This window comes from Ambystoma mexicanum, chromosome 9 (assembly GCF_040938575.1).
Source record: "Ambystoma mexicanum isolate Mex_15411 chromosome 9, UKY_AmexF1_1, whole genome shotgun sequence".
Taxonomy (NCBI): domain Eukaryota; kingdom Metazoa; phylum Chordata; class Amphibia; order Caudata; family Ambystomatidae; genus Ambystoma; species Ambystoma mexicanum.
In genome coordinates, this window is record NC_090931.1 from 743816607 (window position 1) to 743841063 (window position 24457).

The window sequence follows — 24457 nt, forward strand, 5'->3', positions numbered from 1 at the left end:
TCCTGCTATTGAGTAACATGAAGGGGAAATGATACTGCAGTATACATTTGAAAGCGATGACAGTTTAAATACACTGAGTTGGTACACACAAGTTAAGACAAATGGAAATATTTCACCCATTAATGGGTAGATCTATATGAAATTTGTATTACAGGATTTAGGGATCTAACCCTTATATAAAATTTGGAGGAACCCTCAGGAAGAAAGAATGGATACTAGGCTTAGATGAAAAATGTGGGTGAGTAATCAGACCTCAATAACCATTAATAATGCTCACCATATAATGCATGAAAGTTACTGAATAAGGATATGAAATCGCCAACAGATTTAACAATTTTCTAAGCAGTTTAAGAAATGTAAGATGAAACTAAATGTATAGGAGCATCTAGTTGTAAAAACCCACCATGGGAGGCAAATTTGGTAATTAGCAATGTCACTTAATTTGATGGATACAAGAACGCAATCAATGTATGCAACCAATATAATGATCATAACATCCTTGAACTAAACAACTGACTAAAATGTACAAGAGATTTTGCAATGAAATGCATAACTAATGGTGTACAGCGCCTTTTCTCACTCCCTACCAATCCAACCTAATACCAACCCTTACTTTCTGTCTGGTTGTACAATGGGATTATACATGCACAATGAATGTATCCGACAAAGAATGTGATTTATTTGTAAGGAGACATGTTGTTTTACAAAAAATAAAGCCCGGTTTTGAGAAAGGCCTTGATGGCCGAAACACGTGTCAACATAGACGGGCACAAGTATGCAATTTTAACACGGTCCCCGAGACCTTAATTAAAAAGGACTACTGAGTCAAATCAAGCGTTGGAAATCTTTTTTGGAGTGCCTGGCGCGACATAAGAGTACATTACCTCAGAACTCATTTAAAGCAAGGTAGACAGCAAAAAGCTCTGTACTTAACAGGGGATAGGGACGCCTGGGCTAGGGAGAAGCATGCTTCAAATAGACAAGAGAATGAGGGATGGCCCGAGCACACTGCATAATGATTTAATAAAAACACTTGAACCCTATCGGGGACTTGGAATGTTCTTTAGGCCATATGTGACACAAAACACTGAAAGTTCACACAAGGCCCTTCTAACATTCTGCCACAGTTTGCACACCAGACTGAAACCTTCTGATAGAAATATGTCAGATGATGGTTTCACTGGCACAAAATACTGAAGTTTCACTCTTTATCACAAACTTTCATGTGAGTAAACGCAAAATGTACTGTGGACTACACAGTTTCATGACCAGTAACCAAATCAGAGATAATGACGACAAAATTAAGAGGTTCTGCAACTCCTATGTAGTCACCACATTTATAGTAGATGTTACCATATTGTGGTCTAAATAACAACATACTATACCTAAATCAGTAACTTAAACATACCAAAAATGAAGCAAAACACAGAAACATACACTGCAGCTTTTCTGCTGACAATTTACTTTTTGCAATTCATTAAAACTATTAACATGATACTTGTTTAATACTGCAGTGAATATGCAATATGTCAAAATAACATACCAATTGCGTGGTTAAGAATATACTCTTCTCTGAAAAAGTCTTCTGCCAGACTGTGGCCAGCCTTTCCAGCATCTGTAACAGCTAAAGGCAAAAAAGTTGTAAAATCAATTTAAAAAAATCACATTTCAGTCCTATCCTTATTTCATTTCAATCCTAGGAAAAAACTGCATGGACAATCTTTTTATTTTTAGCTTGCACACATTGTTGCACATACGTCTAGGGTCCCAATTCAATACAGTGTGAATGCCAAGGTTCCATAAAATGGTTTCCTGCAACTGGACTCTTAGAATAAAGTCTGCCAGGACATCAGACTTTATCCTGTCTATTGCCGCCACCTTTCTCAAAGGTTTATTTTAAAATGTTCAGCCTTCTTTTCTCTAATGTGTTCACGCAAAAGAAATAAAGAAGGAATACTATGGAATCAGTAAAAAGTTTGACAAATATTTGTATTTTTAAAATTATTTTATAGTGACAATGGTTGCACTAAGACAAACTGACACAAAATAACAGCAAGCAACACAACCCAAAACAAAATATACAATCATTGATAAAAATACATCATAAATCTTAAATTCATCAATCTGCAAGAGAGACGATAACATTTTAAATTTATCAATCAGCACTAGTAAAACAGCAAATATAAAACCCAATTTTCAATCCATATATTATACTGTCCCATCAATACTAAGCAGGCAACCTTTTTTTAAACCAATCACCTACACAGTGCTCCCTAAGCTGTCTCCCAGAATCTATAACTTATTCAGCTACTGCCATGTGATTGTAAATAGACCAGCACAGGAAAGGAGTTTTACATTTTTAATAGTCATTGATAGCTCTTTCCCGCGTTACAGTCTAAAAATAAATCTAAACGATTTGAATAATGAACATCATGTACATATTTAACCAACAACTCTGATCTATAACCCTTTTGGACACTCAATTAATATGTGTTCTCGTGTTTGCAACACTCCGTCCACTTTACACAAATTGCATACACCCTCTTCCATATCTTGAGTTTTTTTTTTTTATCAACTTTGTCATTTTCAAAAAACATATGCAAGATATTATAATAGAATGCAAACAATACAATTGAAAATCTGTATATCTTAACACATACAACTACTAAATATCAACCATGCCCCAGGAATTATACAGAAACTAATTAGGCACATATTTGTTGGGGCATCAAGTACTAATTTTAATATTATCAATTTAATTACAAAGATTGTCCACATTCTCAAACATTTAGACAAAAAGCACAAAACAAACACACACAGACTAACAACAACAAAGACTATACCCCATCTTTGCTATTATCTGACTACTTAGATTAATGAGCTACTCACTCTGATGCTCCGTTACCATATACATAATAAAAAGGCTTCCATAAAATCCAATAAGCTTCTTCCTTACCCTTCCTCTGAAACATGACCAGTTCAAAATCAGATAATATCAGTATCAGTATATACCCGCGCAACAGCAACGAGGAGCCCGAAGTGGAGAGGTGCCAACCAGAGACAGCCGCAGAAGGTCATCGTGAGAAGAGGACTGGTAGCGACCCACTGAAGACACCAGTGGCAGGACCGGAGGCCCCCCTCCCCTGTGGGAAGACAACCGGAACAGGCAGAGACGTGCCCTGGGCAGAGAGTGACCCAATCTCCAGCAAGAAGCAGACCGGTTGCCGAAGACGCACCACCAGCTGATGGGAGCGGCAGCCGCCTGAGGATGAGCAGCAGGAGCCGGCGACCAGAACTACCGGAGAGTGAGCAGCGGACAAGGTGCTTGGCTGGCGCAAGGTTTTGTCTCGAACAGTGAGTACATTACAAAGCAAACACCCCCACGCGCCCACCGTTCAGCAGCACACGCATACCCATGAACCCGCAACGGCTGCCTGGGTGCAATCATCTGAATGCAGGCGAAAATTGGGGACATAACACAAAGTCTGCAAGGGCAACGAAGTGAAAGAAGGAGCCAACATAATAATCAAGACCGGGAGGCCTTCACATAAACCAGCAATTAGGTCCACCCACAGGGCCATATTTACCTTTATCTAAGATGGCTCCATAAACAAAAAGAAGTGCCTCCAAGAGTAATGGGAGAGCCAGGCAACCAAGAGGAGGACACAGTCCTTTCCAAGGGTCATATAACCTATGGACTGACGACAACTGCAGCAACTAACACAACCATGAACCAACCTAGCAAACCAGACCCTGAAAGGGTAAAGGAATAGCAACCTCCAAAGGAACAGGGGTCCCACAGGGCAGCAAATAAGGAAAGAGGAGCTACGCAGGACAGCCCGGCGGAAACGAGACCAGCGAGGAGGCATATCAGGCCAAGATCCGGATGGGAAACCACTCTCCAAGGCCAGGGAGGGACGGACACTGCAAGGATCCCTAAGGGAAATAGCCCACCCACAGACATAAAGGGGTGAGGCCACCACACACAGGGAAACCCACCCAAACAGAGGGGATGCACAGAAAGAGAGACTTCTTAGATGTAACCCTGCAGAGAAAGAGAACGTGTACGGGTAACTGGACAGAGCCACAGCAGAAAAACAGGGAGGAGGCCATTATAAAAATCTTTGATGTCACAGCCAAGAATGAAAACTCCAGTGCAGTCTCCCCGCCCCCCAAAGGAAGCAAAATAGAAACCTGAGGTAACTCTGGTCAACAACCGACACGACACCCACAAGGAAAGGGGATCACACACGAGACCCACACGAAGCGGCACAACCAAGCATGGGGGACGATGCTATGACCAAGGCAGATATGCAAAACTGCTTCAAGGAACTGCAGAACCAATTTTTAAAGTCCATCCAGGAGCAGTTTCAGATGCTGAACGATGACAAAAATCAGACAAAATGCTTGAACAACTAGCTTGCATTTCTAACAATCTGGAACTCCAGTGTGAGGACCTGGAAAATAGGTCGAGAAGATCGAACCTCAGAATAAAAAACCTCCCGGAAACAATCGAGAAAAAGGAACTACAGGGAACAGTTACTCAGCTTTTCGCAGAAATATTAGCGGAAGACACGGAACCACAGATTAAAATAGATAGACTACACCGGGTGGGCCCTAAACGGCCGACCAGGCCGAGGTCCAGACCGAGAGACGTCCTGGCAGCCATCCCCTCCTACACACAGAAGGAGCAAAGACTAAGGAAACCGAGATATGCTGCCCGATGCGGATAAGCGGCCAAGAGGTACAACTATACCAGGATCTGGCATAGACCAGCTTGCTGACGAGACGGAAAATGGGCCCAGTAGTCCAGCACCTCATAGCAAACAAAGTGAAATACAAGTGGACCTTTCCATTTGGTATCCTGTTCACCTGGGGAGGGATTCAACACCGGGTGACGACATGTGAGGAAGGTGAACATATCCTGGGACTGCAACAAGAAGAGGGGGTCGAACAGGACTGCCCATCGAGGGGGGCGAGAGGTCCCAACAGGCAGGATGGATGGAAAACAGTAGCAAAGAAAAGCCGAGGAGGAAAGAAAGGATTAACCCCACCGTAAACATTACCGATGCAACAAAAGCCATAAACTAGAACGCAAGGAGCAACAGCATAAACTGAGGGCGGGGACTCGCCCGGGAAAACATTACACAGGCCCACGCCAGGGCATGTTTGGGTTCCAAAGTGGGGTTTAGAAGCCCCCAGAATCGGCACCTGAGGTGGATAGGGGACCAGGCGCCTGGGACAATTCGTCCTGATGCCATTAGGAACCGAGCTGCCCCTCAGGGGGGCAAGGGAAGTTGGGGTACGCAGGGGGGGAAGGAAACGGGCAGGAGGGAGGGAAGGGGGGACAGGGATGGCGATGGGAAACGAGAGACAGAAGAACACGACAGGCAAATGAAGAGACGGGATCAAGTGGGGCAGAAAATAGAGGATTATGGATAGAGATGTAGGGAATAGGATAAAGATTCTGGCGCATATCGTCAGAGGAATGAACACCCCAATAAAAAGGAAGAAGCTGGAGCACCAAGCGTGGAGGATGGGGGCGGACATTCTGATTTATCAGGAAACGCACATAAAGGGGGGAAAAAACACAGGTTCGGAAAAGGGGGGCCTCGCAAATATACCAATCCAATGCGGAGGGAAAGAAGGCAGGAGTACTCATAGCCATACAGGATAGACTCAAGGCACAAATCCAGGACACAATGGCGGATAAAGAGGGGCGATACAGCTTCCTGAACATAACGGTAGAGGGCAGACGCTTCACATTGGCCTCCATATACGCACCAAACACTGCACTGGGCAAGGCGGTTTCCTCAGAGGCACTCTAATGGAGCTGGGGGGGGTTTGCTACAGGGGATATCATAATAGGCGGCAATCTTAATATAGCATGGGATCCTGCGCTAGATGGAAGCGCCAAAACATGAACGAATAGCAACGCCCCCTCAAAGGCATTAAAGAAGGCTTTCGAGACATTAGCTCTCCAGGACATCTGGCGGATGAAAAAAGGCGACACACAAGACTTTACCCATTATTTTCACATCTATAACACACAATCCAGAATAGACCAAGTCTGAGCCTCTACAGAGCTACTGGGAAACATGCCAGATAGAGAGATCGGTCCGATCTCAGTCTCGGATCACACCCCAATACTAACCACACTTATAACAGGGAAGAGTAGGGGGGGATATGGACATAGAGGTTCCCATCTGATATACTGCAGGACAGCACGATAGTGGAAACACTTAAGGGAAAGATGGAAATGTACTTTGCAGAGAACGATACAGGCACAACACCACAGGGGATAGTTTGCGACGGATTGTAGCAGTATTGGACCAAACATCGCACCAAATGGGAGGAAGAGCTTGAGGGGAAACTAGCGGAAGCACAGCGATAAATAGTCAAAAATCCCAACAGGAAGGCAAAACTCTCTTTGAAACACATGCAAGGCCAACTGGGGATGCTTCAAACCAAGAAGGCAGAGATGGCGCTCTTAAGAACAGAACAGATGCACTACATTTATTTAGGCAGACAAACTCCTGGCGAGGCAACTCTGCGAAAAGGTTCGAAATTGCGAGATGCACAGGGACATGTGAAGACAACCAACAACAAAATGGGGGAAGTAATGGGAACGCTCTATGAAACTTTATATCAATCAGAATCACCGAGTGCAGACAGATAGGAGGCCTACATGGATAGGATAACGCTACCCCAACTATCGGAAACAGATAGACAAACACTAGACAGGGATATACAAGCAGAAGAGGTAATCCAGGCAATCAGGAAGCTACAGTGAAACAAAGCGCCTGGCCCGCATGGATATACAGAGACCTTATATAACAAATTCTAGGAGACGATAGCCCCAGATGAAACTGGGATACATCCAGGGCAATATATTACCTACACCAGACTGGTTAAACGGATGAAAGAGACATGGCCCAAAATAGCACTAGCAGATCAACCAGACATGGCTATAGAAACACTATATGATATCTCGGAAGGAGGGCATGAGGTATCTCTGATCTACGAACTGGTAATGTCTAGGGTGAGTAAGGAGTTGCCCCAGCTGAGACGGGACTGGGAGGAGGATGCGGGGGCACCAATGCAGGATGGGCAATGGGAAAGAGCACAAAGATACCATAAAAAAGTGTCCAGGAATGCCAAGCTGCAACAGATACAACTATATATAACACACAGAGCATATATGACCCCCAAGATTATCGCCAGATTCGGGAGCACAGAAATACAGAAATGCCCCAAGTGTGGGGAGGTGGACTCGGGAATGATTCATATGTTCTGGGCATGCCCGGAGGTGGGCAAATTCTGGGAGGAAGTAAGTCAACGTCTACCCGAGAAGGGAATTAAACTAGAGGTGGAATCTGTGTGGGCATGCATGGTGGTAGGATTTACCAGACCACGGAAGCTGAAACACGTTTGCAAACTCAAAGACCTGGCCTACATCTTGGCCAAACGTAGAATAGCCATGAGCTGGAAGGCATGCCACAGACCTAAGAATAGAGGTATGGTGGCAGGATCTCCTCAAGTGGGCAGACACTGAAACAGCAGTATGGTATGAGGCAACTAGCAGAGGGGAAGAAAACGAAGTGGGACCTCTGATAGCATGGAGACAATTGGTGGCTACACTGATGGGATATACCCACACCAACCCAAGCGATAATGACATGACCGGGAGCAGCGAGGGGGAAGATATGATACCCGGAAAACAGCGGAGAAAGCTTGAGTTGAAGGAATGGAGGGAGGGAGGGAGGGGGGAAGACAGTAATAGAAACAAGCAAATGTATGTCAAAATGCATAAACTGATTCGGTCGGGTATGTTGTGTGTTTTATGTTTGTTGTAAAAACCAATAAAAAACTGTTTAAAAAAGGTATTCTATCCATTCTGTTTCGGGTAGTAGATTTGTTAGGAGAAACCTCAGCCCCATTCACTATTGTCCAGAAGTTACTGGAAGTGTTGTCATTAAGAGCTTTAAGTTCTGCTCTCCATCTTTTTGAAGGTGAAGAGCTTGACGTTGGCGAGACCAGTTTTTATAGGCCCTTTTGATCATCATTGCCTTTTTTGCATATTCCTCCCTTGCCAGAGTTTTTTGCCTCTAGCCCCTTAAGATGTTACGCATTTCTCTTTTTTCCCCCTGGTTACTTCATCAAATGTATGGTGATGAACCTTCTGCATACGTATGCCTGAACCAGAGGGTTGGTCCAAGGACCACAGGAAATCGTGGAAGATTAAAGGACTGCATTTTTCCCTCAGTTCCTTGTCTGACATACTAAGGCAACACCTTTCAAGCTTATCATTCAGCCATTTGCCATCGCTCCTATATTTTGCCAATCTGTTTTGGCTGTTATTAACTGAAAGCGATTGCTTTAGATATTCCACTTTCTTTGTAAATTTGAAAGACATTTCAGCCTCACAGTGTTTATGGTTGCTTGTTCCCCCCTCTTTGATCTCAAAATGCATACAGATCTCAAATGCCCAAAGAGAGAGGAATACGTAATCTAAAGTCGAGGAAGAACTGCCCCTACTCCATGTTAACGCGGACAGGATGTCCCCTTCAATAGCAGCATTAGTCATCTGCATATTCCAGTCAGCAAAGAAGGCTAACTACCTTCTATCCACTGTGGATACTATTTTTGCTTTTGTCCATCCGCCCTGAATATAGTTGGTATACATTGGGTATTGAGATCTCCAGCTATTAGTATCAGAGTCCCCAGATAATCTCTATTTTCTCTAGTTAACAGATCGGCCAAGGCCTCCAAGAAAATTGTGAGCTTAGAACAGGCGTGGTTCCAATACAAATTCATTACAATTAGTTCTTTAGGGCCATCTTCGAGCCCAGCACTAACTTTGATGCCAGAATGCCCTTCTGCAAGGTGGTTATCGAGGTCTTGCAGGCTATGGTAAGACCTCCCGATGGCCTCCTTCTCCCGTGCAAGGACGCTGGCTGGTGTCATATTTTGAAACCTTCTAAATAGAAGGGATTTACCAACCAGGTCTCTTGAAGTAAAACAAGGTCATTCTTGTTAAAAATTTACAATTGTTTCCTACATTTGAGCCACAGTCTGGGGGCGGCACAGGCAGATGTTTCTTCCAAATCAAATGGTTGATCCTGGTTAAGTGCCAACGGCTCCTCCCGTCTCTCCTTGGACTTCATTTCGCTCTGTATGTTCCTTCCCCTTTGCGGGGACACTGCAAAGAACTCTCTCTGGACTCATGGGCCTTCTCCCTACTTCGGAATCCACCAGATTATCCTCAGCCGATGTTTTATTGACACTCTCTGTCAGCGTCACCTTGTTGGCGACTTGCCCACAAAGAAAAATGGGTGCCAGTTTCAACTTCTGAGGATGGTGTGTTAATTGATTCGCCCCCTTTTCCTGATGAATTTTCTTTTTTCCCTAATTTGAAAATGGGAGCCCATTTAATTTGTTCTCTCGATAGTTTGGTTTCCGAAGAGGCAGTGTTCTTTTGTTTAGAGTGAAACGCATTGTGAGTGATCCGGGAGACTATACCAAAGAACTCACCAAAATGGGTGACAAATTTATCAAAAGAGGATACAAGCTGGAGGAAATCAAAACAGCCAAGATCAAAGTAGAACAAAAAGAATAGGGATGAAATACTCAAGACGCAGACCGAAGTAAAGAAGGAACCACCACTTGTTTTTGTGTACAGATTTTCGGCTCAAAGCAACAGAAATAAAACAGGATGAAAACGATCATTAAGAAAAATTGGCGAGTACTGTTCTGTGACCAACAAGTGGAACTTTCCGCCTCCGGAATTCCCGGGTCACCGGGGTCGTAATGCCCCTGTAATTCTGGGAATCACAGAGGCGGAATGGTAATACAAGTCTGGCGGTAACCTGCCGGAATTTCAGGCACGGTTACCGCCGGACTCGTAATGAGGCCCACTGTATTCATTATTGTACAATAGGGCATGAAATAAGCACAGAAGATGGAGACTTACTCCGAAATGCATCGGATCTCTAGCCATATCTAGACCTTGGAATTGCTTTCTTATGAGCACAGACCAATTTCAACAGAATATATATGTTGAATAAAATTGGTTATTTTTATCATGAAAATCATAAGAATGATTCAAGTATAATTTAAAACATTGGATGATTGAGAGATGAGATGGTACACAACTACAAGAAACTGTTACGAAATAACAAAGCTCAACTCCGAGCACGTTTGAGAGCATCGGACTTAGCTGAAAGAGTTCATCCAACTTTTTTTGTTGTAGCGTTCTTTTGTTCCCCTTTGTTTGCAATTAGTTCCTTATGGTTGAGGTGACTAGCCTTATTTGAACTTCTCTTTTGTTCAAGTATTTCCTCTGTCTCGATGCCAATTGTCGCCTTGGTTATTTGTATTTCCTGAGCCTTTTTTTCACTATTCACCTTGCAAGTCGCTTGTGACTTGTTTTATCCTGTGACTCCGACAGTTTTTTACCCTGCTTCTTGCACCATTCGGGTTGATCCTGCTGTGATCCTTTCCAGGAGTAATCAAGTTTGTCTTACTTGGATCACTTATTGCCTTGATAAAAGCTTGTTTTTGTTTGAAAAAATGTTTGTTCTTTGATTTTTTTTTGTTTTGCCTGACGCCTATCTGGAGGTAGGGAGTACATCCTTCCCTTTAGTAAAGCTTTCCTTTTGGCTCTCCTTCTCCCCCGAAAATTTTGTTGTGAGCTTTCTGTCCAAGGGTCCTCCATAGTCTGACCCTCTTGTACAGAATCGGATGGGCTGTTTATTGGCATAACTGCGTTTTCAAGTACTTCACCCTCCACCACCTAAGCCATTCTGCGAAATTCTTCCAAGAGTGACTCAGAAAGGGGGCATCATCAAAGCTAGTGGCGGTCTTGGCCTCCGTCAATATAGATTGTTCCTCTTGTGGGGGTTCGCTTTTCCTGGTAGTAAAATTCAGCAGTTCTATAAGGAGGGCTTGTGTCTCCTGTTCACCCAATTTAATTTCACGCAAGGCTTATGTTAACATGTTTGCCTCCATGGTCTGGCCATCTCCTCCGCCAAAGTTGTTAAAGATGGTATTATTGATGCATTTAATGCATTCTTAAGGCCCACCATTGAAGATTCACATTGCTCCATTTCTTTAGTCATTTCTTGCACTATCCCTGAGTGAGTCTGTGCCTCACCCTTCAGCAGCTCAAACATGTTAACCAACGAGTTCAAGACAAAGTTCAGTGCTACCAATGTTGCTTAGTTGGCTCTTGTGTCGTAAGGGGCTGTTCCTGGAGTATTTTTATCTAATAATTCCCCAACAGGTTGCCTTGAATCCTGTGTGTCCAATCGAAATTGGTCTCTAGAGTGTGATTCCAGCAGGGTGTTTTGAATTTCATTTGTTGTTATAGGCGACAAGTTCAATTCCTTGGAAAAACATCTTCCCTTAGTAATGGGGCCCGTATCTGGATTTAAAGGGTACTTTTAAAATGGGGTGGAACTACCAACGTGCCACCAGCAGTCCACCCTGACGGTTGCCCTCAATATGTACATAATGCCCAGTGAATGTTTTCTGTAACTGCCTGAATCAAAGTGTATGAGATTATTGCTTACCCTCCCAATATCAAGCATTGCTGTGTGTGCCTGTTAGTGTATTTTGAGTCAGGTAATGCTTGTCAGTGTTTCATTTGTTGGAGAAAAGGAGGTGTGTGGTGTTGTGCCCCTTTAAGGACAAGGAGCCCATGTGAAGGGCTCATGCTCATGTCACATGGCAATGACCATGTGACCACATCAATAAAATTGATGAACAAGTTACTTACACCTGGTAACGTTCTTTCGACTGGATGTTCCACCCATGTATTTATCATCTTTGATATCTCCACTATCCAGCTTCAGCTGCTTCAGAAAAGAATTTCGGCAGGGGGCGCTTTGCGTCGATGCAGTCGACTCAATGTCCCTCGAGGGCCTCTGTCTCGAGGATGATGTCATCGCAGACATATATAGCACATGCAGCGACCGTTCGCTTCAGTTTTTTTTATCATGTCATTCTCAAGTAGAACTACCCACTTCGAGGTGGATTTGACCATAATAGGCTCTGAAGAGCAGAAGAAGCAGCCATGCCCCTAGTGGAATGGGCTCTTAAGCCTTCTGGGGGATTCTTGACGCCAGCCTGTAGCATTCGGAAATAGCTAGAATAATCCATCTGGATAGGGTCTGTTTTGTCACAGCCTGTCCCAGTCTATGACCTGTATAACCTATGAATAGTTGATCATCCAGACGAAGCTTTGACAACCTGAAATGTAGAAGCTCATAGCCCTTTGTGGATCGAGCCTGTGCAATCTCTCCTCCTCCTTGCCATGATGAGGTGAGGATAGAAAGTGGGCAACACAAACTTTTGTCCTAAATGAAAGTCTGAAATGACCTTAGGTAGAAATTAAGGCTTTACCCTCATGACGACCTTGTCCTTATGAAATACTGTAAACAGTGGTTTAGAGGATAGTGCCTGCAACTCACTCTACGGGCTGATGTTAGTTCTTCCAACAAGGTGGTCTTGAATGTTAGTAACCTTACGGGACATGAATGGAGTGGTTCAAATGGTGCACACAAGATATTTTAACACCAGATTACGGTCCCAAACGGGAACCTGAAAGGGAGATGGAGGGAACACATTAGTGAGTGCCTTCAGAAATTGTATCACCAAAGGTATCTTAAAGTATGAAGTTTCCTCAGAAGAGCACTTGAAGATGGAAAGCACTGCCAAATAACCTTTAGTGGTCCCAACCTGGTGCCCCAGATTGGCCAAGTGCAGCAGAAAGGATAACACCTCCAGTGTTTTGCAAAGCAAAGGGTCCACGTTCTTGTCCCTGCACCAGCTGCAGAATTTGTTCCAATGGCAGCAGTACAAAGACTTTGTTGCTGGCCTTCTAGCCGAAAGCAAAATCTCCATTAGGTCATCCCGGTGGTCCCAATCCTTGTACCTAGCCTCTCAGAAACCAGGCATGAAGGCTGAGTGTCTTGACCTCTGGATGGATAACTCAACCCTCCTCTTCCGAGAGAGGGTCCTCTCTTTGTGAAAGATGTATTGGAGGGCAGATGTACATGTCCAGAAGGTCTGTGTACCATGTCCTCCTGGCCCAATCCGGGGCAATTAGGATCATGGATTTCCCGAACTTTCTCAATCTCCTGATCACGTGAGGAATGACGGGGACTGGAGGAAACGCATACAGGAGTGGAAAATCCCTGTCCACTACGAACATGTCTCCTAGAGCTCCTCTTGGAGGAAATTCCCTTGAGCAGTACAGTTTGCACTTTCTGTTGACACTGATCGCAAACAGATCCACTTGAGGGGTTCCCCAAAGGGTGAAGATCTCTTGAAGGACTTCCTGAGCTAGTTCCCATTCGTGGGAGACTGTGCTCTGCCTCCTCAGAGCATCCGCCGTCGTGTTCTTCTCTCCGGCTAGGTGAACTGCCGACAGAGAGATTCCTTCTTGTATTGCCCAGAACCAGAGCTGCATTGCCTCTCTGCACAGTGGTAGTGACCCTACACCTCCTCTCTTGTTGAGGTAGTACATGGCCACTGTATGGTCTGTCATTATCAGGACATCCTTTCCCGTACAGTTGGCAGGAAGGCTCTCAGCGCTAGTCTGATTGCCCTCAGCTCCAAAAGGTTGATATGTAGTTTGGACTCCGATGGAGACCAAGGACCACTGATGGGTCAAATCGCTGATATGGGCACCCCACCCTGTGAGTGAGGCGTCCGTCACTATTGTTATCTCTGGCCATGGTTGCCAAAACGGTTCTCCTTTCAAGATGTTCTCCCGACAGGCCCACCACTGAAGATCCAGTGCGACTCTGTTTGGGATTTGTAGGAGATCTGACATCCTTCCTGAGAATTGTGACCACTGGGTCCTGAGAGTCCACTGGAGAGATCTCGTTTTCAGGCGAGCCTCTGGCACCAGAAAAATGCAGGCTGCCATGAGGCTGAGCAACCTCAGAAAATCGAAGGCCGGCAGATGCTGGGCATTCTGGAATTTGGTCACCATCTGCAGAATGTCCTGAGCCCTCACCTCTGTGGTGGCGAGGCTTTTCCCAGGGATGCATCCAGGACTGCTCCGATAAAATTAAGTCTTTGTGATGGTATCATGTGGGACTTCTTGAAGTTGAGGGAGATGCCCAGCCTGTGAAGGGAATGACAGGTAGAGTTGAGATGTTCCACGGCTTGTTCTGAAGAACTGGCCAATCGTCCAGGTAGGGGTGGATGTGAATCCCCCCTCTCCTGAGACTCGCTGCCACTACAGCCATTAGTTTGGTGAGAACCGCCAACAGCGAACCTCAGGTATTGTCTGTGCTTGTGTTGGATCGGAAAATGAAAGTAAGCATCCTGAAGGTCCAATGATACCATCCAATCCTGAAGCTGGAGGGCCTGAATGATCTGAGAAAGAGTTACCATCTTGAACTTGTCCTTCCTGAGGAACTTGTTTAAGTCTCTTAAGTCCAAGATGGGTCTCAATCCTCCGTTCTTCCTTGGAATTAGAAAATATGGGGAGTATCAACCTTTGTTCCTCTCTGCTACAGGTACTGGTTCTATAGCACCTTCCTCTAGCAGGGTTAAAATCTTGCATAAGGAGCGGATCTGGGAATTTCAAAGAGTTCTTCCCCGGTGGATGACTCTGAGGTTTTTGCAGGAAAGGCAGACAGTAACCTTGGGCAACTGTTTCCAATGCAAAAACATCTGAAGTAATAGCCTGCCATTCGGTCAGATGCTCTGATAACCTGCCTCCTACTGCAGTCTTGTGTACGAAGACCTCAGAGAGATTTTGGGGCGGCTGACGCAGTGGCTGAAGGTAAGGCAGCCGCTGCTGATGCAGACTTAGTACCTCTCCCGTGCCCACCACAGGGGATTTTTCTGTGTCCTCTTTGAGCTGGCCGTCCTCTGCCCCTTCCGAATGCGGAATAATAGCGAAAGGACCTACCCCTCCAGCGCGCACCTGTTGGGTTGTTCGGAGTTTGCCTTATTGCAGCTCCAAGGGATTTGGCAGCCGCCTTGGAAGTTTGCAGCTTCTCCAAACTCTCATATACTTTATTCCCAAATAGATGTGTGCCGTCAAAGGGCATGTTGGGAAGTCTGCACTGTATGTCTGGGGAAAATCATGACTTCCGCAACCAAGCAAATCTGCGGATTACTGTACTAGCCACCATAGCTCTGCTGATGCTGTCAACAGAGTCGAGACCAGTCTGGAGGGACTCGCACATAGCGTCCTTCTCATCCTTGACAAAGTTAAGGAAAACGTCTCACTCCTCCCCTTCAGGAATATGGTCAGCCGCCATAGAAATGCATTCCTAAAGGGTGTGGGTAAATCTCGCTAGCGTGCACCTAGCATTGGCAGATTTTAAAGCCATTCTGCCGGCCAAGAAAACTTTCTTGGGCATGGCATCAAAGCGTTTATCATTCCTGTCCTGCGGTATCGTGGCATATGCATTCTGTCTTCCTGAGGAAGTGGCTGCCTGTACTACCAGGCTTTCTGGTGTAGGATGTTTTGAAAGGTACAGAGGGTCAGAACTAAAAGCTCTGTATTTGGCTGTAATCTTCTTACTTACGGCCGGGACAACCTCAGGTGTTTCTCAATTTAAAGTCACTCTTCTCTGTAGAGCCTGATGAAAAGGGACAATCGGGTCCTACTGTGGCCCTTTGTCCAGTATATCTGTTAAATCGTCCTGTTCGATAACAGGCGTGGGTCTGGACCCTCCCATATATTCCATGACCCTTGTCATGAGTTGTCTAAATGTTACATCTGCATGATCTCCTGGATCTGCCTTACCAAAATCAATATTCAGGAGACGTGTCAATGCCACTGGCCTCATTGAGACATTCCTGCACGTTTTTTATGCAGGATTCTTCAGATATGAGTTCATCTGGTACAGAAGGTGTCCCATATTGGAAACCAAATGGTCTTTCATCCTCAGAGGACTCCTCTGCGTCTTCATAAATTGAAGAGAGAGTTTTAAAATACTCTGTGCGAGGTTGAGGTGTATAAATCCTCTCAAGGGAAGGAGGTGCGAAAGAAGTCATGATGGGAGCCAACAACGTTGAAATCGTCGATGTTGACATCGATGGCCTCGACACAATTGTTGATGACAGTTTAGAAGATATCGTCGATGTTGACATTGAAGTCTTCGATGGAAGTGTCGAAGGTATAGACATATAAGGCGGCGAGGGGGTCGACACTCGAGGCGTTGATGGCTTCTCCTTCGAACTTGGCACCGACAGTGTCGAAGACACACCTCTCGGGCTTGCCGTATGGGTTTTCTTCGGTGTGATTTTTCGTGTTTGGAGTCTTGCTCTTGACTCGAGGGGTGAGATTGCTCTTGAGGAGGTTCAATGGCCGGGTCCAAAGACGCACGGCTCTTATGTTTCCTAGGCCTTTCAACAGGAGCATCAACTCTAGGTGTTGTGGAGGGGGAGCAAAGCTGCGTTCTCAAACACGTTCATCATACAGAGTCTGAATTCCTCCCATTGAGCTGGGGTGCTAGATTTAGAAGGGAAAGTGGCCCTTTCGGTTGAACTAGATGACGAAGTGGACAGCGATCTATGGTGCCTCTTTTTCCTATGCCTCGAGGATGAGGAATGGTGTGAGACACTTCTGGAATGGCAATGTTTTGATCTTTTTCGCCAAGGAGACGTCGGTCTCGACTGGTCTGACGATTTACCTTTATCCGGGGTACATGGGGATTTTAAGGGCTTACCTTTCTCCAACTTCCCTCTATGTTCTCTCAGGGCATTGGCCGTCATCGACAAACAGTCCTCGAACTCCGGAGACGGATGGTCTGACCCTAAACACCACAGGCAGATCCTGTGCGGGTGTGACATGGACATTTTAGCACCGCAGTCCAGGCACTTTTTAAATCCAGATCGAGGAAGTAGACGACGCCGATGAAGATCCCATATCGTGTCGAAAACTCTAAGATTTTTTCAAAGAAATATCGAAGAATTTACTGACTAGAACTAAGGCGTTACGTTACCGAAGCTGTGAAGCACGTAAAAACAGAACTAAAGCCAACGGGCGCTGCACATGCTACTTATAACTGTGTTGACGTCGAGACGGAGGCCTCCGAGGGACATTGACTCGACCAGACCTTGAGGCACAGCGCCCTCTACTGAAAAATATTTCCGAGGCAACAAGCTGGATATTGGAAATATTAAAGACAAGGAATATGTGGGAGGACACAATCCATTTGAAATTCTGTTTTACATAAGTGGAATTTTTCAGGTAGGCTTGCAAGCGAGTTGAGAACTGTGGTAAGTCAGAGATCGGAAATTGACACAAGGACATGTTCAAATAGCATGTATTATTTTTTTTTACTGAAAGGAAACGTCCTCTAATCTGTATTGGTTCAATGATTTCACTATGATATGATATAAGTAATTTGTAACGCGCCTGTACATATGTGTTTCTAGGTGCGACAAGACAAGGGAGGGCACAGAGGGGGGACAAGGTAAACGTTCTTACTAGAACTTGTGTCATTCAGATTATACAAGTGCGGATCGCAGATAGGTAGGTCAGCAGGGGAGGGAGGGAGAGAAAGCAGAGGAGAAAAGGAAGGTCTTGAGCTTCTTCCAGGAAATTCAGGTGGTCTGGCTCAATTTTGAGAAGGGCAGGAAGGCAATCCCAGAGGGAGGCACCTGCAAAGGAAAGTGATTTAACCCCTACTGTCTGCCTGCAGAAGCATCTGACCCTCAGAGTTGGAGGCAGCAGAGCAAAGGGCTCGAGAAGGAAGGTATTAGGAAGAGAGTGTTGAATGTAGTGCAGGCACCGGCCCCAGAAAGCCTTGCGACGATGCAGAGGGTCTTGAACTTGATCCTTGCAGCCACCGGGAGCCAGTGGAGAGATTTCAGGGCTGGAGAGATAAGGTCGCTGGGCTTGAGGCCAAGGATAAGTCTTGCAGTCCTGTTCTGGATTAGTTGCAGAGGGTGGAGATGTAGAGGCAGGCAGACTGAGAAAGAGTCTCTTACAGTAATCCAACCTAGAGAGAACCAGGGCTATGGAGACAATGAGCTTCTGGGGAAAAGTGAGAAAAGGAAGAGTACCCTCTGAGGAGGTGGAGCTGGTAATGGGCCTTCTTGGAAAGGTCGGATGTGAGGAGAGAAGAAGAGAATGGGGTAGAAATTGACACTGAGTTTTTTTGTCTCACAGGAAGGCGAAGGAAGAGGCCCAAGAAACGTAGCCAGAGTGCGAGAGGGAAAGCGGGAGAAGGGTTCCCGATGAGAAGGATCTCTGTTATACCGGCATTTAGGCAAAGATCGGTGCGTGCGCACCAATCCTTAACCACGGATAGACAGTCAGGAATGAGCGAGAGAGGGGAGGAGGCTGTAGGAAGCCTGAAATAGAGCTGTGTGTCCTCCGCATAACACTGAAAGTTGGAGTAGAAGGTAGAGATTAAGTGGGCCAAAGGGGCCACGCAGAGATTGAAGAGCCAGGATAAGAGGTTAGAGCCCTGGGGAACACCACATGCGGAGAGAGAGGTGGTGGAGAGAAAGGACCCAAGTTGGACCTAGGAGGGTCGGTCCAGCAGGAAAGAGGTCAGTCACCCCAGGGCATGATCAGTGATGCCCACGTTCTCACAGAGTTGATTGATCAGGATGGTATGATTGACCGTGTCGAAAGCAGAGGAAAGGTCAAGAAGGATGAGGACAGAAGGGGTACTGGAATCGAGATTAGAGAGCAGGTCTTCACGGGTGTTCAAGAGAGCAGTTTTCGTGCCTTTGGCTGCTCTGAAACCAGACTGGTGGTCATGGAGACAGCCAACAGTTTCAGTGTGAATAGTAAGCTGGGAGATGGCCAGCTTTTCCAGATGATTGCCAGGAAAGGAGTGATAGAGATTGGGTGATAGTTAGCCAGACAGGTAGGATCTGCCAAAGGCTTTTAAGGAGGCAGTGCACAAGGGAGTATTTCAGGAGAGAGGGCAAATAATTAATTACGAAGGAGTGTTTGCAGAAATCTGCCAAGGCTGGAGCGAGTGTCTCAATGTGGTCTTGATTGTTCTGGAGGAGCAGGGGAACACCTGTTTGGACGACACTTTCATAGATCGGAATTGTCTAGAAACATTGCCGGGTGTTATCAGGTAGAAAGGAGGAGGAGTGGGAGATGTGGCCAGAGGGGGGCCGAGGGCAGTAGAAGGAGAGGAAAAGAATAGCGAGGACAAGATATCCTGAGTTTTAGCAGTGTCACGGTGCTTGCCACCAGACATCCGGAGCAGACCAGCCTGCCCCAGGTACTGGCACCTATGGGGACCTTTAAGGCCCCAAAGGATTGCCTAAGGGCTTCCTGGAATTTGGTGCCAGGCTCATACTGCCCTCTCAAGCAAGGCTATTTGCAGGGGAGAGGAATCACGTGCAGGCCAGTCTGAGGCATGCTGGAGGGACTACTTTACCTGGGACTACTTTGATAGGGTGTGGCTGGAGGGACTACTTCACCTTGGGACTAATTCTTGAGGCTATGTAAACCACACCCTCAGAACAGAACACGCTTTGCGTTATTCTGCACTCCTGCAGCGTAACGCTCACCATGTCTGCTAGCTTCAGCCCGGTCTTCAGCCACGCCTGTCCAGGTCTTCACACACCGCTGCCTGTAAGGAAGGAAAGGAAGAGAGAGGAGAAAAAACAGAACAAGGCTCTTACCTGACACTCCATCCCGATTGCTCTGGAGTCTCTGCATCTACCGAACAGGAAAGGAAACACCAGGTTAGCCGCGCAGAGCAAAGGACCGCGTTAAAGACATTGCAACACTGCGCAGCGCTAATACTCACCAGAAGGCTGCTCACTCTTGCGATCCATCGAAGCACCATCACGCAATCGCTGCTCCGAAGCTGCCGCACCTGCCGAACAGAAAAGAAAGCATCAGGTTAGCTGCGCAAAGGGAAAAGGCCTCATTGAAGACATTTCAATCTTACGCAGCGCTAATACTCACCCGAAGGCTGCACATTCTTGCGGTCCTTCTAGACACCATCACACGATTGCCGCTCCGGAGGCACCGCACCTGCAGAATAGAAAAGGAACAGCAGGTTAGCTGCTCAGAAGAACAACACCGTATGTTAAGACATTATCGCATCCCACTAGCGTGGAAACTCACCTTGGAATTCTACTCACCATTTTTCGGAGAGGAGTCATGCTTCATTAGGTGCACCAAAGGGGAACCTGCAAAGAAAAAGGCACAAGAGTGAACTTTTGGCAACTTGAACTCTAAAGCAATCCGTACCAAGGAGTATTGGTATAAAGACTTACCCACTGAGTCATAGTTGTCTGGAACTCTTCAGTAATCTGCAGGATCAGTGAAGTAACTAGATCCTTGAACTGCTACGCACCCCTGGAACAGTCGCAGGATGGAGAGTCCGCCATTCATAACACTAAGGTGAGACATAGTACAGTGGTGCATAAGGGGATCATGGGAGGTGGGAGTCAGTCCTTCTCCTTACGGCTAGTTAACATTTCATTTCAACACTTTAGGCAAATCATCTTCCGTGACGGAAGGGCAAAACAGAGGGCACGAGGAGCCATTCATCACTCCGCTACGTGTGACGCTGGGGAAGACAGTTACCGTCCAGCTCCGTTCGGCACCCCTGTGGAGACCAGGTGAGCGTAACAAGCAGTGAAGTGAGAATCCAGAGCCGTACAGAGGGCCTGGGAGGGAACAGGAGATGTGGGGACTGCAGAAGGATTGGCCAGCTCCTTAGCTCCTTGCAGATTTTAAAGAGGTCAGCTGTGCTGTTGGAGGCTGCAGAGATGAGCGCTTCGATGTGGACTCTCTTCTTGGACAGGACAGAGTCTGTACTGCCTTTGGAACAGGCGGCAGGCCAGTTTGTCAGAGGATGCACCCGTAGCCCTCCACTTCCTCTCAGCCACCCTGCACTTGCGTTTCAGGGCAGTGAGGTCGGAGTCATACCAAGAGTTGCACTTGGAGGTAGGCTTCAGATGAATTCTCATAGCAGGGGCAAGGATTTCCAGAGTGTTGGAAATGTCAATATGCAGTTTAGAGAGGGCTGTGTCAGGGTGTGAGTCAGCCGCAGGAGTATGAGGAGCAGAGAAAGTAGAGGCAAAGGAATCCACTGACACATGCTTCATGGGATGAATGACCGAGAAGGTAGGTGGCAATGCTGGGGTGGGCTTTGCCTGGGAGAGAGTGTCAGGTGAGAGAAAAAAAGAAAGTGGTCAGTCCAAAAGAGAGAAGTAGTGAGGGTTAGAGAGAGGGATGTCTGAGGAGATGAGAACATCCAGGGTGTGTCCGGCAGCAAAGTAGAATGGAGAGGGAGAGAGAGTCGCAGAGGTTGCGGAAAGCCCAGAGAAGGGATCAGAAGCATCCAGGTGGTTGTTGAGGTCTCAGGGGAGGAGAAGTTGAGAGGTAGATGTAAGGAGAGATATGGATAGGTCAGCCCACTCTGAGAGGAAGAGGGCAGCCTTGCAGGTGGCCTGTAGATGGTGGCCACAGTCAGAGAGAGGCCAGGAGAGATAACAAGCCTGCAGACCATGCATTCAAAGGAGGAGTAGGCCTGGGTAGGAATGACAGAGGCAGGGACCCACTCTGGAAAGATGTGAGCTACTCCCCCTCCGGGTCGGTTGGTTCTGGGCACGGAGAGGGTCTTGTAACCATCAAGGAGGAGAGTGTCAAAACTTGTGACAGAGCTGGTTATGAACCATGCCTCAGTGAGAGCGAGGATATCCAGGTCAAGGTCTTCGAGGAGGTGTCAGATGTCAGAGGAGTGTTTGACAGCAGAGCGAGAGTTGAGCGTGGCAACATGGAGCAGGTTGCCACATTTGAAAGACTTCCAGGGAAGGGTACATGATAGAGGTACACCCTGCGGAAGTGGTAATAGCAGGTGGTGGCAAAGTAGCCAGAGAGGAGGAGGAAGAAGGAGATGGCAGAGGAGCCAGAGAGGGGGAGGATGGTGCCAGAGAGGAGGCAGAAAAAGGAGGTGGCAGAGGCGCCAGAGAGTTGCAAGTAGGAGCAGTGGGAGAAGGAAGGAAATTGATAAGACGCGGGAGACATCTATCAAAAAGGAAGAGATTGGGTTGAGGGCCCTGGACCAAGACGGTGCCATTAAGGCGGCAGACATTAATGATGTTCTTGGAGGAGTGGAAGAAGGCCTGGGGGACCTCCCACTGAGTGCCACCATTAATGGGAGAGGAGGAAATAGGAGAGAGCATATGAGGGGTCCATAGGTCCGGTGAGGGAACGAGAAAGAGGATGTTGGTGAGAGGTAGGGAGGAAGGAAGGAAGGAAGCAAACAAGGAAGGAAGGAAACAAGGAAGGAAGGAAGGAAGGAAGGAAGGAAAGAAGGAAAGAAGGAAGGAAGGAAGGGAGGGAGAGAGGGAGGAAGGGAGGGAACAAACTTAGGATTACACTACCCTTTTGTATGTGATGCCTGGTTCTCTGACCCCACCACAGAGTCCTCAAAACTCTGTTCCGATACTGGACCTGGAAATTCAAAACAAGAAAAGGTGTCTCAGCATCCTGATAGCACAAAAAGGTTGCAATTAGTTAATCTAAGCAGTTCTTGATTTGTTCCCCTTCTCCGGGATGTATTCAGCACAGCCAATTACTTGGGTTGGTATTGTTCAATGTCCACAAATAGTAGCTCTTTTTTGGTTATTGGTCGGATAGCTAGATTTGTAGCCTCAGGGACACAAAGTGCTTGTTTCTGCAGACTTTGGTTATCACTCTGGTTATGGTTTTCCTGATGCCACTTTGGGGTCATCTGATGCTCAGCCCATCGTGGTCCACAAGCCTGCTGGACCCTGTTTTCTTTTTTTATTTCTCACACCCCTCCTGGGGGGTTCTCTGCTTTATTAATTTATTTATTGGATATTTATAAGGCGCTTATACAACAAGACAGTGTTTGAAAGCGCCACAAAGCTTTGAAGATTTGAAACAAATATTATGCCAAGAACCTGTCTTGAAGATGCTCGACTTCAATCGTGAGTTCTCCCTTCAGACCGATGCCTCTAAGGTTTCGGTTGGGGGCTGTGTTGTCACAAGATATGACAGCATGGAACACTCCCTCTTGTATACAAGTCAAAAGGTGTTCCCTAGAGACGGTGGAGCTGGAGGCTCTTCCCATCAAATGGGCAGGGCAATCTTAAACCTGCCTTACTATTTAACAGGAAGAAGATTCTGACTTGTGACTTAGAATCATCTGACCTGGATGCGTCTAAGGAAAGATTCAAACGCACGAGTCATGAGCTGGTTTTAGATATTCAACCTTTTTCTTTCTTGTTAGAACATCGAAAAGGGTAAGAACAAGGCAATGGGGACTTTTTGAGTTGTTTCCCACTTTCCAATCAAGGGGAAGCCTCTCATTTAATGGGAGGGGTATGTGACGAATCTGAACTATTCGTACCTTTTCCCCAGAGGGGAGCCACCCCCTTTGAGGCTAGGGAGGTGAGCCCGCTAAGCAAGATCCTCCCTATGGGTCTGGGCAAGTGGGACCTTACTGGGAGTGACTTCCCCTCTTGGGGACAATGACTCCCATTCCTGCAAGGAACTCCCTGTTCAGAACACATTATCTGCCTATCTATGTGAACCGTGTTTTGAGTTCACCAAATAGTGACATTTCTTTAATCTCTATGGCTTCAGGGAATGCTGGATCTCACCTGAACAACACAGTCAAAGAGTAGCGACACACCCCTTTTGTTTCCAATTATGTACATAAAACCACAAGGAACGTGGAAGCAAGGAGTGAGAATCCTACGTAGAGGCGAGTCTCTGATGGGAAGAGGTCCTGGAAGGATGAAGCCATGCTAGACTGCGGAACCAGCGGTAGCGTGGTGCAGAAAGAAGTCGCTTGCAAGCCGACCGGAAGGCTGGCGCCCTGACTGGCGAAAAAGCCAAGATCGAGAAAGAGACAGAGACAGTAAAGTGACCATCTTGCCTGGTGGCATGACCTTTTTTCCCTTTTTTCTCTTTCACCGTTCTCATTGCCGAGGAGACGCTTGCCGACGCTAGCAACAGCGACTCCTGTAAAAGTCGTGCATTGACACACCAGGAGACAACCTATGCTGATTGATTCCATTTCTCCAGTATCACGCAAATGACACTCATTACCACTTGAGGGTCCACAGACACTCATTGGTTTTCTACAGCACAGCAAAATGGCTGTTCGGTTCCTGTATTCAGTATGGACCGGTCTTACGTTGGCTATGGATTAACCCTTGATAGATACCCCGGGACTACTATCATTTCACCATACGTCCTGATGAAGGCCTGCTCACCTAGCTGCACTTTACAGCTGTTTTAGGCCGAAACACTGTTGTGTCGACGACTTCACATGAACAGTGTACAGTTCAAACACTGTTGTTATTGTGATCTTTTTATATTATGTTAATGATTGTTGATTTCTGTCTTCATTGCACAACTGCTCCGATAATAATTTTGTGCTGTTGTATGTTTGTACATCAAGATCCTCTTTTCGCGTGGATCATACTCATTTGTATTGTTCCTTCAGAATAC

At 46.4% G+C, this 24457-nt stretch overlaps 1 protein-coding gene across 3 annotated transcripts in view; it reads right to left on the bottom strand.

Moving 5' to 3' along the window:
- Positions 1-24457, bottom strand: part of HIBCH (3-hydroxyisobutyryl-CoA hydrolase) — a 1493921-nt gene that overhangs the window by 1079153 nt on the left and 390311 nt on the right. For all 3 annotated transcript variants that reach the window (XM_069615663.1, XM_069615664.1, XM_069615665.1), the window contains one exon: positions 1544-1624. In XM_069615663.1, the coding sequence (XP_069471764.1) occupies positions 1544-1624 (81 nt within the window). The remainder of the gene's footprint in view (positions 1-1543; positions 1625-24457) is intronic.